This window comes from Achroia grisella, unplaced genomic scaffold (genome assembly GCF_030625045.1).
Source record: "Achroia grisella isolate CSIRO2021 unplaced genomic scaffold, CSIRO_AGI_Agris_v1 utg770, whole genome shotgun sequence".
Classification (NCBI taxonomy): domain Eukaryota; kingdom Metazoa; phylum Arthropoda; class Insecta; order Lepidoptera; family Pyralidae; genus Achroia; species Achroia grisella.
The window spans coordinates 2,025,789-2,043,595 of record NW_026713016.1 but is presented as its reverse complement, the minus strand read 5'-3'; the positions used below and the strand labels follow the sequence as shown (position 1 = coordinate 2,043,595).

At 30.3% G+C, this 17,807-nt stretch overlaps 1 protein-coding gene across 1 annotated transcript in view; it reads left to right on the top strand.

The window, feature by feature from the left end:
- LOC131850449 (tachykinin-like peptides receptor 99D) overlaps positions 1 to 17,807 on the top strand; it is a 138,694-nt gene that overhangs the window by 94,270 nt on the left and 26,617 nt on the right. Inside the window, exons 2-3 of the mRNA XM_059200668.1 lie at positions 15,289 to 15,441; positions 15,869 to 16,022. Coding sequence (XP_059056651.1) covers positions 15,307 to 15,441; positions 15,869 to 16,022 — 289 coding nt within the window. The 5' untranslated portion in view covers positions 15,289 to 15,306. The remainder of the gene's footprint in view (positions 1 to 15,288; positions 15,442 to 15,868; positions 16,023 to 17,807) is intronic.

Genomic DNA, 17,807 nt, shown 5'->3' with positions numbered 1-17,807 from the left:
TATTAAATAAAATACGATCAATGACTTCGTGTGAAAAAACGTGTTTAAAAGGTCTTATATAGGAATACTTTTTGCCACTTTAAAAACTCGTACCCCTCTAAAATGTGTAAAATTATTTGCTATATTTTAAAAGGCTCTTTGAGACAGATTATTTGACTCCAGTATGTAGCTTTTCATCTACCACATGTTGTACTTCACAAAGTCTAAAGAAAACGTACGAGAGATAATAACATATTTAAAACTTACCAAGTATTGTTACTTTTATACCTAGTTCTTCTTTAAATATACGAAATGATACTAATCATATATAAAAAAATAACATTATTAAAAATGTACATTCTCTACACGATCAAGGATGTAGTTAGAGTCCTCAATTGTCTGGGGTACACTTTACGCGTTATCTCTATGGCAACTATTTCTGCAGCTAAGCCGCATGTTTTTTAACCTGTATTTCGGTTGGTTTTGTGAAATAAAATATAGCAGTTATTACAAGTTACTATACTACGTCACTTCAGTCCTCATAAATCTCAATACGTAGTACTACCACAATCGTCACACGATTGCCACTTGTGTAGAGAAAACGCCATGTTAAAGAAGTAATTTCAATTGGTACCACTAATTACAATTAGGTTTAGGCGCAGACAACATAGTTGAGGTGTTTACTATTCAGAACAAACAAACAACCCATCTTCTCCAAGATCCAACAGCTAAGTTTGCCAGTCTATCAAATTGTTTCTGTTTGTCGAAACCTTCTTTGTGGTAGATGCAGCGATTATACCAAATAGCTCTCATTTATTTGATGGCTTCAATAAGAGAGAGATGGAAGCGTGATGAGCTGTGGTTATTAGTACTTCAGTTGCTCCAAGAAATAAAGCTTTTGTATAAAACGGTCATTAGAAAATCCAAGGCAGACGATTCGTCTCAATTGCAAACTTGATTGCAAATCTTAATTGATTCAATTTTAATTTGAAACCTTTTTTCTATCAAATAGAAGGAGGTTTTCCATCAGTTTTATTTTTATTTGTTTTGTTTATCGCAATCTTCGTCAATTCTAAATTTGAATATTCATTTATTAAGAGAAATATCTTTAGCTATTAATAATAATTATATTATTAAAGATATGTGAAAGAATGTATACATAATTTTATCGTATGCTAATTAATTTATGCTTATGTTTTATTTTGCTTTTTCTAAGAAATCTATAATATCAATAAGTTTATCTAATCTCAGATAAAGATAGTTAAAATAATGTAGTCTGCTTTGGAATGGCAAATCTTTTCATCTAAAAGTTCTAACTTTTTCCAATGTGAACCAGGTTTCATTCAGTAGGTTTGAATTTATACTAAAAACCCTCTGCGCCTGAGTGCTAAATTAAATTGAAAATTATCCACAGCAAACTGAGAAGGTATTTAATAGTACTGCGAATTCGCTCCTAGAACTAAAAATTAAATATTCAACCGTTTGTTGTATTGCTTTCTATCTACTATTTTTTTTATAGATAGGTACAAGGAAACAACTGACTAAGCTGCTTCTAACACATTTTTTTTATCAGATAGGGGACCAACGAGCATGCGGCTCATCTGATGGTAAGTGATTACCGCCTCCCATGAATACACCAGGGGAATTGCATGTCGGCCTTTTAAGAAGTAATGAGCTCTTTTCTTAAAGGTTTCAATATCGTGATATCATAATAATGTCAAAATGCGTGCTTTTATAATGTATATAAAATGTTTTCAGATATATGTAGAATATTAAAATATGTTCACACAACAAGAATTTAAGTATAACGAATAAATAAATATATAAAACGATATAAATAAAATCTGTGTTTTTACGAGAGTCAAACCGTTCCTTATTGCGTCCAATGGAATTTATCATGCTTATTGGAATTACCAGAGATATTGAATTGAAGATAATAACGACAGCCACCCAGCCACTGCTGTGTTGGAATTCACTTCACAGATCTATCGATTTATGAGGAATGGACGGCGGAATAAGTTGTCCATGCGAATTTAATGATAGGGACAACTTTTTTGTTGTACGAATCGAATACGAATGAATAGAAATTACTAGAACGTAATGAAGTGAAAGTAGTGTAGTATACATTATTTTGTTTTATCTGTAATGTAATTTATTTGAAATAAATAAAAGTAATTAAAGATTGTCTCTAGAGAAGTCAAATATAAATAAAATATAACAACAAATACAAGCAACTCCGTACCACAAATAAAGTCACTTAAAGTTTGAGAAAATTAGTGTGGAATGAATGAATACAGAGTATTTTGATTAAATAAAAAATATCCAAATCGGTTTAGATTTTATACGTTATCAAAATAATATTTAAGTTTATCTCCGATAAAATGTATTATACAATAGTAGTTTCTTAAATCAAAATGTCAGGTACCAGACTGCAATTGGGATTTACTTTGAAAACAATTAAAACTGATTTACACTTAAAGATGTTTTATATTTATTAGACTTTTATGCAGGAGAAAAAATATTTATATTAACATTTTACCAATTAATTATGTTATACAATAAATTTTATTGTTTTTATAGTATTTTTATTACTTAAATCAACATTGATGTAGATATAAAACCGTTAGCCTATATATATAATTTTCAATTGTATCAGATTACAATTGATCTACTTGCAATTTTATAGAGATAATTTGAGAATTACAGTTGCAAGCTAAGTTATACAATTCGCAATTGCAATTGTAAAATGGTCCTTACCTAAAATTGTAGAATTTAATCTGTTGGAAATACGAATTGTTAGTTACAAAATCACACAATAATTAAGCTCCGAATCTCCGCAATTGTACTCTCCCACAATACTGTATTTAAAATAACATAATAACGTAATATTTGTCATTGAAGTCTTGCTTCTTGTTTATTAATATTTAAATTACAAATCGTCATTAATAAATATCTTTTGATGTACAAACAAACAAATAAATAGATAATTTCTCATTTCTAATCTCAATAGCGGAATACAAATAACCAAAAGTTTTAATTGTAATACTGCAGAAACAAGTCAAACACAACAATAATAATTATAAGCTATTGTTTTATTTATTTTTCGAAAGACAATTACTTCCATTAAACGATATGCTTTATCGACCTATTTGGATTACGAACGTGTATTTAATTAAGTAATGATAGTTACGAATAGAAAATATTTTTATATATCAAACGTTGTTTTGCAATATAAATTGAATACTAATATCTCTATTAAAAATTAGAGGTTGGAGGAAATTATAATTTAATTTAATAGTAGTAATTTTTAGGATGGATCACCCTAAAACTTACTACATCATTTAGAAAAATGTCACTTACGGTACATACCCGTCAAACATTATATTCTCAGATGATCAGATAGATCAAACAGTTTCGGAAGAGTTTGGTTAGAAACACTGTGTCACGAGAATTGTATATAATAGATTATAAATTATTTATTTATAATCAATTTACACGAAATCATTGCTATAAAATGTTTAATTTATTTTGCATAAAAATTTTGTACTATTTTAATAAACATTATGATGATTGATGATAGAGATCATAGTAAATTAGAAGGTAATAAGGAAACTATGTTACACTATGTTTACTATACTGACTTATCCCATACTGACTCATAGACCATAAAATATTGAATCTGGCGAACATCAATAAATTAAGTAGTAACAATTTTGACTAAGTAATATTGCCTGTAACTACCGCATTTGGATTTATATACGCGACTATTTTTAGCAACTAACGCTTAGATACAAACTCGATGTTTTCGTATTATATACAGTTACGTTGCCTTCAACAAATATTCACTTTCAGGCAATTAGTAGGGACGTTCGTCAAGCCAAACAAATGAAAAACGTATTATTTTTGCATTACCATGTGAATGGCGGAGCCATGCAAATTCAGAGTTGTTTTATTTTCTGTAAGTTCTTGTAAATAATAACGAAACAACATTCAGATGACATTAACAAGTACATATAATTGGACAATATACAATAATTCTATAACTAAACCATGGCAGGGATACAAATTTACTTAGTGTAAAGTTCTAAACTTTTGTACCTTGTCACAATAATAAGTAATTGGAAATAACAGTCTTACTTTTAATTTTTATAGTTATGTAACTATAACAAAGTACTAAAGGTTGTACATATGTAATAGATACTAATGTTTTCTTACTAACGGATGTAAATACTTATTTATGAGCATTATGCGCGCCTTACTGCGGACTGATTATTGCACAAGATGGAATTTACAATAAAATATGTGATATAATGTGTAATTGCTGGGAAAGGAGGCAACAATTTAAGTAGATAAGGAAGAATTATATTGTATGTTGGACTTCATTTTCCGCAATCACATTCTCATCTTGGCCGTTGTGCGTGTAGAGCCTAGACTACTAGAGTAGCCAGCACTCCCAAAAGCTCAAAAGTCTCCTGGTGTCTTCACAGGTTGAGAGATAGATAAGAAGGCATAATATTACATTAAAAAAAGTATAAATAAAACATATCGGATAAGGAGGTGAAGCGGAGGTATCTGATGTATTTGACGAGGTACTGAGAGTTCTATGAGGAAAAATACAGAGATAAAAGAAAATGCGATTAATACGACAGCGATATATAATAGAATGTTACAAAAAGTATATGTCAAAAAAATATGAGTATAAAACATAAAAATAATATAAAAATCTATAAAGGAGTTCGCTACATAGGCATGATATATTAAAAAAAATGGGTAAATAAAAAATATAATGGCAAATGTAATTGCCAATTCTGTGTGATTGAGTGATGACTAAGTGATGCCTCCTTACCCTGTAATTTCACATCATATCCCATATTTTATTGCTAACCTTATGAAAAAGTAAATATTGTATGAATATCACGACTGACGACACATAAATATAATATTTAGTGTGCGAAAAAGGATTTCCATTAGGTTTGACGTACTGAGTTTGAATTACATTTGTTTTGATGGATCACGGCTGATGCTGATCCGCTCTACCGGTTTCTGGAAACGAATTCAATCCGATCACGTTGAATTACCCCCTTTTGCACCTTTTTATATTTTTTTTTATTTTATACAAAATAAAAAGTATGATTATTTCCGTCAAACACAATTCAATTCCATAAGACAATAGGGGATGATCTAATAAACGTAACAAAGTCTGTGCAGGTCCTGTGTCATTCGCTCATACGCTTATATATAAATGTTTGTACTGTGCGAGGATACAAAACCGTGACCATCTGAAGCAAAGGCGGAAAGGAAGGCGGTGTGCTTTGAATTTGAGAAACCGTTTGACCATCGAGGCCGCCAAAGCTTTCGGTTTTGGTATCGGTTACGTTTCAGAAGAACAATAAAATATTGTTAAGAATTAAAATTGACATTGAAATTAGAATTGAAAGAACAGATCAGTGTGATCATGGAGTTTAAAGCCTACTTATGTTAAATCTACAAAGATTAAGAAAGCAATAAGATTTTCTTAATTGATGTTTCTGAATTCTTAAATGATTTTCTGAATTGAAATTTATGGACAACCATTTTGAATTCAGTAAACAAGTGGACGTGTCACTGAAAAAACAGATTTGATTTTCGTATAAATGGATTTAATACAAGCTATGCCTACGACTTCGCTATCTTTATTCACAATATCTCGCACGAGAGAGGTAAATACTTACCATGAAATAATTTGTGTTCAGACCCGGTTAACAATATAAATAACTGGTCATAATTATTGTTTTTCTTTGGACAATCTAGAGACAGTTGTAGAAAAAACTGCTGGCACCTACCGACATTGATATCGCTGTTACTACAGTTATCTCGGACCACAGTTAATGCGACCTAATAGAAACATCGATAGAGGTAAATACTTTTATTTACCATAAAATTACATGTTTAGATCCGGTAAACAATAAAAATAATGTGTATTAAATGTGGAAGTCTAAAAATAACTAATTATAACCAGTTTTTTTTAGTATCTACTAAAGTAAAAAAGTAAATTGTTTTTTCCTATTATCGGGCCCACTAAGTATAAAACGTCCCAAAATACAGTATCGTTTCACTGTCGAATCGTTTGTCTTCATTAATTATGTTTCTACTTCAGAAAGTCTACGTTGTTCCTGAGACAATTAAACTTCAAACTTTATCGATTATCATACACTAGTTGTTATCTGCGACTTCGTATACTTCGGAAAGGTAACCCATATCCATAAAATATATACGGTTTTAAATTTGACTTGGTCATTATTTATACCTATAATTAGTCAAAAACACGGATTTGACAACTCAATAAAAATAAAACGTGGTTAGGTTCCCGTGATTTTTACTAATTATATGTAAGATAATGTCTTCTCAATACTTCAAATAAAAAATTGTGATCGGTTAAGGTGTTTGGTCCTAAAAGGGTAACACACAGACAAGAAAATATCTTTTTATGTTTATAATACTAGAATGGATTGAGTGTCTCGTGCCCGAGTGATTTTGGATGGTGGTGGTAATTTCTAATCTGGTCTAATATATTGCAAGCCAAATTAATGGGATATAAGGCGGTAAGCTCATCTCCTGGCAAGTTAGATACAAATAACAAGTCATCATATCGTTGACAGTTGACAAAACCTATAACTATCTAACCCCGAAGCTACTAACTTACTAAAATCTTACTAGCTGACCCCGAAAACGTTATTTTGGTATATAAATTAAAATGTCTATTAATAAATGGGGTTGATGGTAGAAGGTGGACGGTAAAAATTTTAGGTTGTATGTGTTTTTAATGCCATATTACAAAAACGAAAAATAAAGATGGTCCAATGCTTGGTTAAATAGAAATAAAAAAATGTTAGGGGTGGACAAGCCATATCATTTAGGGGTATGTAAATCCGATTCTCAAACCTACTGAATATCCATATAAAACTTCATAAAAATCGGTCAAACCGTTTCGGCGGAATATGTATGATAAATAACATTGTGACACGAGAATATAAGATTGTATTGTGAATTTATATATTATTATTAAAAAAATATTCGTTGTGTGTGGAAATCTGTTATTATGGGCTGCAAATATGTTATTTACATATGATGTATTTTATCGTTTGTTGTTATTTTGCGGAAATCCATTTCTTTACTTAATGTTACCTACATTCGGTGGTCTGATTTCCGCACTGAATATTTATGCTCACAGTAGCGGAATTAAACAAAATACTATAAATCCATTAAGTATACATATAATATGATGAACATTCATAAATCATTAATAATAAAATAAACATATTTACGTGATGTAGATAAGATATTATGATCGAATGAAATAAATCTTTCAACTTATTTATAATTAATTACCGATTCCTGTCCGCGTGTTTACAATCATTCATTGAAAATTTATTGATAGACGTAATAGTCATTGTTTTTGTTGCTTCTATTAATCATTTCTCTCAATCTAGCTGAAAAAAATGGCACAAGTTTTGTTTTTTTTTTCATACGCGCCTGAACTTTACCGAAAGTACAATTTATTCATGATGATTCAATTTATTTATTGATGGATTCGTTATCATTTCTCTTGAGCATTTTATATTCTTAGTGTAGGTTTATACCTAACACAGATATGTGTTACTATTTATACTTATAATTTAGTGTATATGTATTACACTACACTAGTAACCCGGTCATGTTTCATATGGAAAACATTTTATCCATTTTTTTCATTAGTAGGTACTATATTTTTTATATATATATATATATATATATATATATATATAAAGATTGGACATAAGAATTTCCTTTACAGACATTTTCATTATATAACACAATATTAAATCATCATCATCTGTATATTATTCTAAAGTATAAACTATATATGTAATCAACAGCGTAATAAATAAGTTTTAAGCTTCAAGCTTTAAAGATAATACTTCCATGCAACCTTATATCTCTCCCCTTTCAACCTCTTACAGCCTTTATTTGCATTAAAAAGCCTATGTCCCTTCTCAGCTTTTATCGGAGTATCGGAGTTTCATTTAAATCGGTTCACTAGTCGTGACAGCGCGACAGACAGAGTTACTTTTACGGTTATAATATTAGTAAAGATTACTTATAGGTACTAAACATCAAATGTTAATATCTTAATTATGGTCGTTTGTTATTGAGAAATTATTTATTGCGTAACAAAGGTAGGTAACGGCCAATAAAATCTTCCTTTATGTTAACATTCAATCGGCCCTCGAGGCAGATTAAGAGAACATCGCCTACAATAATCACGTCTTGCAATTGTTATTGCTCGTTATTTATATAACTGAATAATATTGGATCTTCTATTATGATCTTGTAGATCTTTTTATTTATAGATGACTAGAAAAACCGATTGTCAAATTAATTAAAGTTTACTTGTATAAATTGTTCTATTGTTAAGGTTTTTAAACTCTTTAATAGAGGCATTGGAGTCGATTAGATGATTGCCTTCTTTAATTTATAATCCAATAATACTATATAAACATTTATAATAGTTAATAGAATTACATCTTTCAATTGTTATTGGTCGTTATTTATATATATAACTAAACATATATAACTAAACAATATTGGATGTTATATATATGTTATGATCTTGTAGATAAGGATCTACAAGATCATAATAGAACATCCAATCCATACATCCTTTTATGTATAGGTGAGTAGAAAAACCAACTGTTCAATTAATTAAAATTAACGTATAAATTGTTCGATTGTTACGGTTATTAAACTCTTTAATAGAGGCATTGGATTCGACTGATTGATTGCATCCTTTAATTTATATCCCAATAATACTACATGAACATTTTTTTAACAGTTAATATGTAACACAAAAAGTATTTATTAGAATTTATTATTATTAATTATTATACTATAGTATATTTTTGAATTATTATAACCCATGTAAAAGATGTCGGTTTTTTACGTGAAATCATTAAAAATTTTTCATTATTAGAAAAATGTTAAACCGATATAATATTTAACATTAAAAGAAAAAAGTGAATAATATTAACAAATTGACTTTAAAAAATAATTATTTAACAAAATTAATTTGCCAAGTAATTTTGCTAAAAAACTAAAATGTAATTTTTTTTATATCAATTTATGCATAAAGTCCTGAGGATCATTCTTATATCAAAAGTTGTTAAATTTAACATTGTATAAATATTTTGAAACTATGAAATAACATTTCAGAGCTGTGTGGATTAGAGAGCTCAAATATAAGTATGATTTAAAATGATATATCGAACTTGTTGGATCCTAACAAGTAGCGTGACTTCACAACATTAAGCAATGACAGGTATGCCAACTCGCGCGTCCAAATAGTAGCCAGGGTTGCCAACTTTGAAACACAGTCTCATAATGAAGCTAGTACATTAGCTCAATTTGGCTCACTAATATGGACATAATAGTTTTTTTTGTCTTTCATTTATTTCGCCGTTTTTTTTATATATGTATATATTTGGATTTATGAATTCTTAGGCTCCTACTGCGATTTTATACAGGAAATGTTTTTAATAGAAGTTTTCACAGTAGGATATATATATATTATTCATATTCGCATAATTTATACATTATTATTTATAGTATTATTTATACATATATATTATAAATAAAATATTATATTAATGTATATAATAGATTTAATATTTAAGAGCTTACGCATGTATGCAGTGTACACTTATGTAATGTTGATCTGTTTCAACTTATTACCAATAGTTTTAGCTAGGGCATCATAAGAAGCAGAAGTTTCCGACTTTTTAATGATTCTCGTCATATTATAAGGGAACTCAATGTCATACAGATGGTTTACATTGATTAAAGTACATATGAAGATAAAAATATCCATACACAAAGACTAAATCTCGGTAGGTATTTGTACAGGAGTCCTCGAACGGTTGGCAGCCCTGATAGCAACAATCCACTAATTCACGTCAACTAGATCGGTATTATGTTTGCCCACATATTTAGGCGAGTGGGATGCGGCATGGCACACCCCGCCAGCCACCATTTCATTATCGGCTCGAATTTCAGCCATTAGGTATCGATCCACGATTTTAGGGATCGAAATTCTATTGTATTCTTTTGTAAATATGTAACCTATATGAATAGCGGAAATTGCGATATTAATATTTAATGAACTCAGGTATTTATAGTATATACAGTAGAAAAAGACATAAGAATTGATACATTTATAGAGGGCGAAAGGTACCTATTGATAATACTAGAACTGAATATTTTACCTAAAGAAGAACAGTGGAAAATAGGTTTTAAAATCTTCATACAAAAGTACAATAATGCATGGATTGACACTTTTCTTTTAATATTTCTATACAATACATCTTTTTATACATAATTATATAAATCTTCATCTTCGATCACTCTATTTATTGCTGAAAATTGCATTAAACTCCGTAGCATAGTAAAAAGATCTAAGCGGGCATACGTGACAAGATGTGGGCGATTTTTTTAACAATGTAAAGATAAATGTATGAGCTTCCTTGATTAATTTGGTCGTGGTATTTAATAATAGTCAAACAAAAAAATATATACTCTTAATATAAATATAACATGGAGAAAAACATCACCTATAAAAATCGAAGAATAATATTAGTAAATAATGAATCATCATTGCCTTGCCTGTATCCCATTATTTGGGCGCAGTGTCTTCTTCTTCCACTGATCCCTGTCATATCTGAGCTTACTCTCCTTTTATATATATCATCTTTTACATAAGTCACCCATCTCTTTTTTGGCCGTCCACTCCCTTTCCATTCATCCAGGAGTAAATAATAAATATTTAAAAATATAACTAAGACACCTTTGAGAGGGAATTAATATCAATACCTTAAAAGGAACACATCACGACCATACCTATACCTCGTTTCTCAAATATTTGCAAAGCGCAATATATTACCAGTAAGGTAATATCTGAAAAGACGGTAACCGTATGTACATATGTGTACTTACCTGTGTACTCCAAACCTTTACGAATAAGGATTTCCTTTGATGAAGCGACTCGCTGTCGCCTTGGCATCAACGTCAATGTTTAATTACTTCGACTCAGTTTTCCGTACAAAGTTTTTTGGTACATTTATCGTAAACAGATTATTCAGAGCGGTTCGTTCCAAATTTATGAGAAAGTATTGACTGTACTGCATAAGACATTTAAAATAATTCGAAATAAATTAAAAAAACGATAGTAAACTTCATTACATAGTATAAAACAAAGTCGCTGTTGCTGTCTGTCTGTCCCTATGTATTGTTAAATCTTTAAAATTACGTAATGGATTTGGAAGCTGTTTTTTTAATAGATAGAGTAATTCAAGAGGAAGGTTTATATGTATAGGTAATACATGTACACCCGTGCGAAACCGGGGCGAGAATTCCAGAGTAGTTATGTAGTGTTACAGTCATTAGTATATTTGAATTTTACTTTTCCCTATATACCCATAGTTTAATTGCAAATAGAGAAGCAATGAATATCGAGAACACTGTTTTTAAACAAAATTAATACATGCAAAACTGTCATCAGTAAATAATTCTGAGTGAAATGAGTATTTGAGGGATAGACAATTAAAGTTTTTCCATGTTTAATAAAAAATCAAAGATGTATTATACTTAAATGAATAATAATATCTTTGGACAGTTCAAACAAAGCCATCCAGTCCCAAACTAGTCATGGGTTTTAGACAACTGACATAAATTCTTATATCCATTTTCTTTTCTATAAAAAAATACTCAAACCGATACAAACAATAATACTCAAGAATACAAATGTTTGTACCGTGCGAGTAATCAAACCCAAAACGGACGAGTGCAGGTTTTTTTGATCATTTTTTTTGAATTTTTTTGAAAATACAATTATTTTAAATGATAGCTGGCCCATCCGTCATACTCGTAAACGATTCTACTTGTGGGGACTGGTCTATTCGGGTTACAAACATTGATTAGACTATTTAATTTTGACAAAATTGCAATATCAAATCACTCTATTCTCTCAAATTTTAATTTAAAATTGAATCTGTATTATTGTAAACATGTACTATTTGAAAAAATACGTGTTTTTAGTTAATTCTAGGCTATCAAGCACTCCGAACTAACGGTAGATTTGACATTCTATAGGAGTCTGTAATAGATCTACACGAATAAAGATATTTTGATTTGATTTTTTAATGTAAACTATAAGTCGACTCTTTACTAAGTATCTTAGAATCTAATAGAAGTTAGTTATGCTGAACCTTCGTTTTATAAGCAATTTTTGTATATTTTACTGAGCGATAGTCATAAGTTAAATTGACACTCAAAGTTTTGTTGTAAACCAGAATCAGATACGTGTACCATGTACAGAGAATATTAACAAGGGTGACAACTTTAGCTTGGCTCTATGTTCAACGTAATATGTTGAAACGGTGATATATGATGATGGATTATATAACCTAAAAGTCTGAAAGGCCTTTCGTTTGTGAATTCTGAATATTTAGAAGGTTAACTTGAATGATTATACCAGTCTAGAGGGAATTGAGAAGTAGTAAACAATAATATTTTTTATAAATCTCCGAATGTACCTTTTTTCCATACTAATATTATAATTTTGATAGTTTGTCTGCACATATGTTACATTTTCACGACTAAACGACGAGTAAACAAATAAACAGATCTTAATGAAACTTTTATTGACAATATATTTTACTGTATCTCAAGGGCTGATAAAGATTATAAATATATATATATATATATATATAATATACATTTAGTTTTTACAGAAAGTAGACCTAAAATTTAAAAACAAAACTTTTTGTAAATATTCTAATAAAATTTCGATTTCCGGGAACGAAACCATACACAGAAATTGTGCTTATCGGCCAGCGGCCAGATAAAGTAAGCAAGGAGTAAGTAGGGAGGTACCATATGTCATTAATATTACTAAAAAGGGTATCGTAATCTCGTATTCACATTAAAGGATAAATACAGTACTACGTACTAGATAGTTTTCATCGTTGTGTAAAAAGAATATTATCGAAAATAGAAAGGAAATGAGTATATGAGAACATATGTATGTACTTCGAGTAGAAGGGTCGGGTTCAAGAATTTTACTATTTCTAAAAACAAGTATTATTATTTTCTTAGATACATATTGACTACAGTATTTAAATATTGTCATAAAAATGTATTTATATATTATTTTAAGGAAATTATTAGAAGATTATATTATTATTATTCAATTTTAGTCAATGAAACTAAGTAGACAATGTACTGAAAATCGTATTTCCATCTACATGTCCTAAAATACATGTCACTTTTAAATATGATTTGATTAGATTATATTATATTATTAAGTCCACACAAATATTTAATAAATACCACAGGTAATTAGAGAGATGCCATTAAATAGGTTTAAATCAGAACTACATGAATGGCTCATGGAAAAATGCTGTTACTCTGCGAGAGTGAATGAACATAGAATGTTCTCATGATTATTTTGTAATGTAAGAAGAATTGTAAAGAAAACAATGTTCAAGTAAAAAAATTATCTAGTCTTACAAAAAGAATTACATAACATGTGATGCCAGTTTTATATACTGTCATTGCCACTACGTATCATATACTATAGACATGTGATATACACTGCCAGCACTATCTTGTCTATATATACTGTCATGGCCATATCCTGATATATACTGTCATGGCCAGAGGACTACGATATCCTGTCTCTATATACACTGTCATTGCCAGAGGACTACGATATCCTATAGTTTCACTGCTTCGTCTCACCCGTCAACCGTAAAATATTTTACAAAACCAGCTGCTTGACGAATAATAAGTGAGACAGAAGTATCCACGTTGATAACTTTACAGATACAGTCAACCTCGCCAAAAATCTTTTTTAATCCATGTAAAAATAACATTGTTTTCAACACTAAGTTGTTAAGATTTTATACCTAGCTTCAAAGGAATACCTTTAGGATACCTTATGGGACATGAGTGGTGCTTTTGGCGTTGTAGCTTTTCTATTCAGTAACAACTTATTCAAGATTCTTGACATTTAGCATTCACAATAGAAAAAAGTACTCCTTATTTCACGATTTATCTAGGTCTCAATATTTTTACGAACGTTAAAAATATACCTATCGATTACGTTAGAAGTAAAAGCAAATATTGTATTGACATCACGTCATGTTGACAACACGTAGGCTTTAGGTACTTGGTTATATACATATGATATTACACGCGCCGCGTATAATAATTGTGGTTATATTCTACAAAAATCCGACAATCGAACGTGCGCTATCACGTTATTATGAGATAAAACTGTATATATATTATAGAACTGTAACACAGAAGCCAAAATACCTGGCTTACTCCTGGAAACCAATACGATGGTATATAGTATATTTACAAGTTATTTACCATGATAATATTTAGTAAACAGCTCCTGATATTTCAACGGTGTTCAACGATCAAATGGAGATGCTGGTGAATGTAATTATTACGAGCAGACTATCCTGCCCGGTTTTTTAGTCTTTTTCTATATACACTGTCACTACTACTACTGGAAAAACTACTTGATAGTCGTGATAAATCAACTGTATTATTTCTACTTTTCGATGCATACCTAATTTAAAACTTATTTTTAAGGTATACCTAACAATATGACCTTTTTATTTCGGACTAAAACAATTATCATCAAACTTATTAAAAATATAACATCAGCCTACTCTCAACTTCATCCAAGTTTAGCAATATTCATATATAGCCTAAGGCTATAATAATGTCTAAAATAATGAAAAGGTAGCTAAGGAATTTTTAAAATGAAATTGTGATTTTTTTATTAATCTACTAGACGAATGTAGTCGTCATTCGCATATTCTACTTTAAAAATCTTGTTTATGAATCTCAACTATAAGTAAATCCTACCAGTTGCATATATACCTTCCTCTTGAATCGTAGTTTTCGGCAATAGATAGCTATTGCCGAAAACTCCATTATCCATTAATTAGTCTAAGCGTAGAGACTTAGTCTTTGTAGGGTCCTAAGCTTTTAATGAAATACTTATATATGGACTACAACTTTGTATAATTCGAATATGTATTGTGTAATACATAGAACGAATTAAATATAATAATGATCGCACGAGTCGTTCTCGGTGGTGAATATGGGCGGCCGGTTCGGTGTTATTCGCATTCCCCTCGAACCGCGCCATTGCTTGCGAACTGCAGTCTGCGAGCCGACGATGTACAAACAACATGTGAAGATAGTTTGTATTGTTCTCAGGTGTAACCTCATGCTACGATGCTGGACGAGATCACCCCGACCGCGGTGTCCAACAGGTCTACGCCGTACTTCACCGATCTGCACAACGTTTACGTCACCTTTTATGACGAAATCAACAAAGTGTACATCAACGACACACAAAATGGCACTGAGGTGAGAAATCATATTTAACTTTAAGTAAGATATATGAAGAAATGAGTATATTTAAATTAACTCTAAAATTTACATTTATAGTGTACAAACTAACCTCGCAAATGTTGTAAAATCGCTATTAAAAATAGGTCACATTATAAAAAAAAATAAAAAAAAGTCCACATGATAAAATAAAATTTTAGGCTGGACAATCCTTATCATATAGGGGTATGAAAAATAGATAGTAACCGATTCTGAGACGTACTGAATATGCATATAAAATTTCATAAAAATGATACCAAGACGTTTCGGTGGAATATGGTAACTAGCATTTTGACACGAGAATTGTATATAAATAAATATAAGACATAATTGTTGATTGTGTATTAAGATAGAGCAAAATATAAAGATCTGTTTCTACTTTCTAACAGGAACTTTTCTTTCGCAGTCATACCAGTCATTCATTTTGCCGTGGTGGCGCCAGGTGCTATGGACGGTGCTGTTCGCAGCCATGGTGGTGGTGGCCACCGTGGGAAACCTAGTCGTCATATGGATAGTTCTAGCTAACAAGAGGATGCGAAGTGTCACCAATTATTTTCTAGGTTTGTATCAATTTCAGAGGAGCTACCTCCATTTAGTTTGTGAAATTAACTACCTGCCGAGGTTTTCCCGGAAACCTACAGCATGGAGTTTTTCTAGAAGGATATACTAAGGTTTCTTAAGGGTCTGCAACGCGCACGTGTCACCCCTGGTGTTTCAGGCATCTATAGGCTACGATAACCGTTTATCATCAGATGGGCCCTATGCTTGTTTGCCACCTATGTAGAATAAAAGGAAATCTTATATTTCGGGTCAGCCGTTCGTAAATAGGGGAAACTAGTGTTCTGCCAAACTATAAGATCTATGAACTATAAGAACTATAGATTTCTGAATCTCATCTGATTGAGAGCTAATACGGTCTGTATTAGCTCTCAATCACGAGGAGATTCAGAAATATAACCCAGTTATGATAATGTGACAAATATAAAGCATGGGTGGTGTAGCGGTTAGCTCATACTCTGCGAATAAGCAAAAAGCAACTAACTACACTATAAACTTACACTTTAGAATTTATTATAATGAAAAGTATCGCTATAGAAATTGAAATCCAGATGAAAAAGATGTTAAAAAATTTAAGGTTATGGGCCCAAATTTCAATTTAAATCGGTTCAGTAATTTTGGCGTGTAATAACTTATCTATAGCTATTCCCTATTTTATTTTACTACCCCCCCCACCCCCCAAAAATTTTATAAACATTGAATGTCATATTTATTGATATTTAAACAACAACCTAAAAATATTTATAAAAAAATATAATACATATATATAAATTATAGTTTGAACAGCAAATAAATTCTTAACATTGTTTAGGTCTCATGTAATATGACAAATTTGTGTTCTGATATATAAAAATATTAATAGAATGCTTGACGTACTGTGAAAAATGATCTAAAGTCAATCACAGCACGTGCTATTTATTCAACTATAAAAAAATTCCTAGTGTCTGATAAAGTGATCTAATATACGCCTAAATGACCAATATTTAGAATGTCTAGAGAGTTTGATGATCACTATTATTTTAACTTGTCAAATTGTATTTACACTTCAATAAGTACAAAAGTATAATGTATAACTACGAGTGGGTATATTCCACCTATGGAGTAAGCTTTTAAGAAGAAAGAAGAAAAAGAAAAGAAGAAAGAAATAATTCTTAAACTTCTATAAAAAGGTTCGAACCGTTACAATATTAAATTAGAATTAATTGTATGCTGCATAAACCTGTTAGTTGTATAGTTTTTTATAATTATAATAAATAATTAATATAAATAAATAAGACAGGAAAATCTTCCATTTATAATATTAGTCTATTATAAGAAATTTGGCAAGTCTAACATAGGTCTCCAAACAACCGCTAGAATGATGCTCTGGCCCGAACTTTCATTTGTTCCGTCGTTACAAAAACCTTTGAAACTTTGAATGAAAAGTGACGTCACGCGAATAATTGGAATTAAAACTTTGTCACTTCCCAATGGACCGTGATGAGTCACGAACTCTGTCTACTGCTATATTAAACACGCTCAACAAACCACAGAATACTAATATTGAAAGTATTAGGTGCAAAACCTAAAATAAATCATTTTATTTTAGGTTTTGCACCTAATACTTTAATCTCATGATTAAAAAAAATAGTAATGATCATAATATGGGTACAAATTATGATCGTTATAAGCAAAGTTTGTATTATGGGTAATAGACAACTGATAGAAATACTTAAAGACGTTTTTTAAATACATATTATATATATACTTACTGACAATCATACTTATGAACACAAATGTTTGTACCG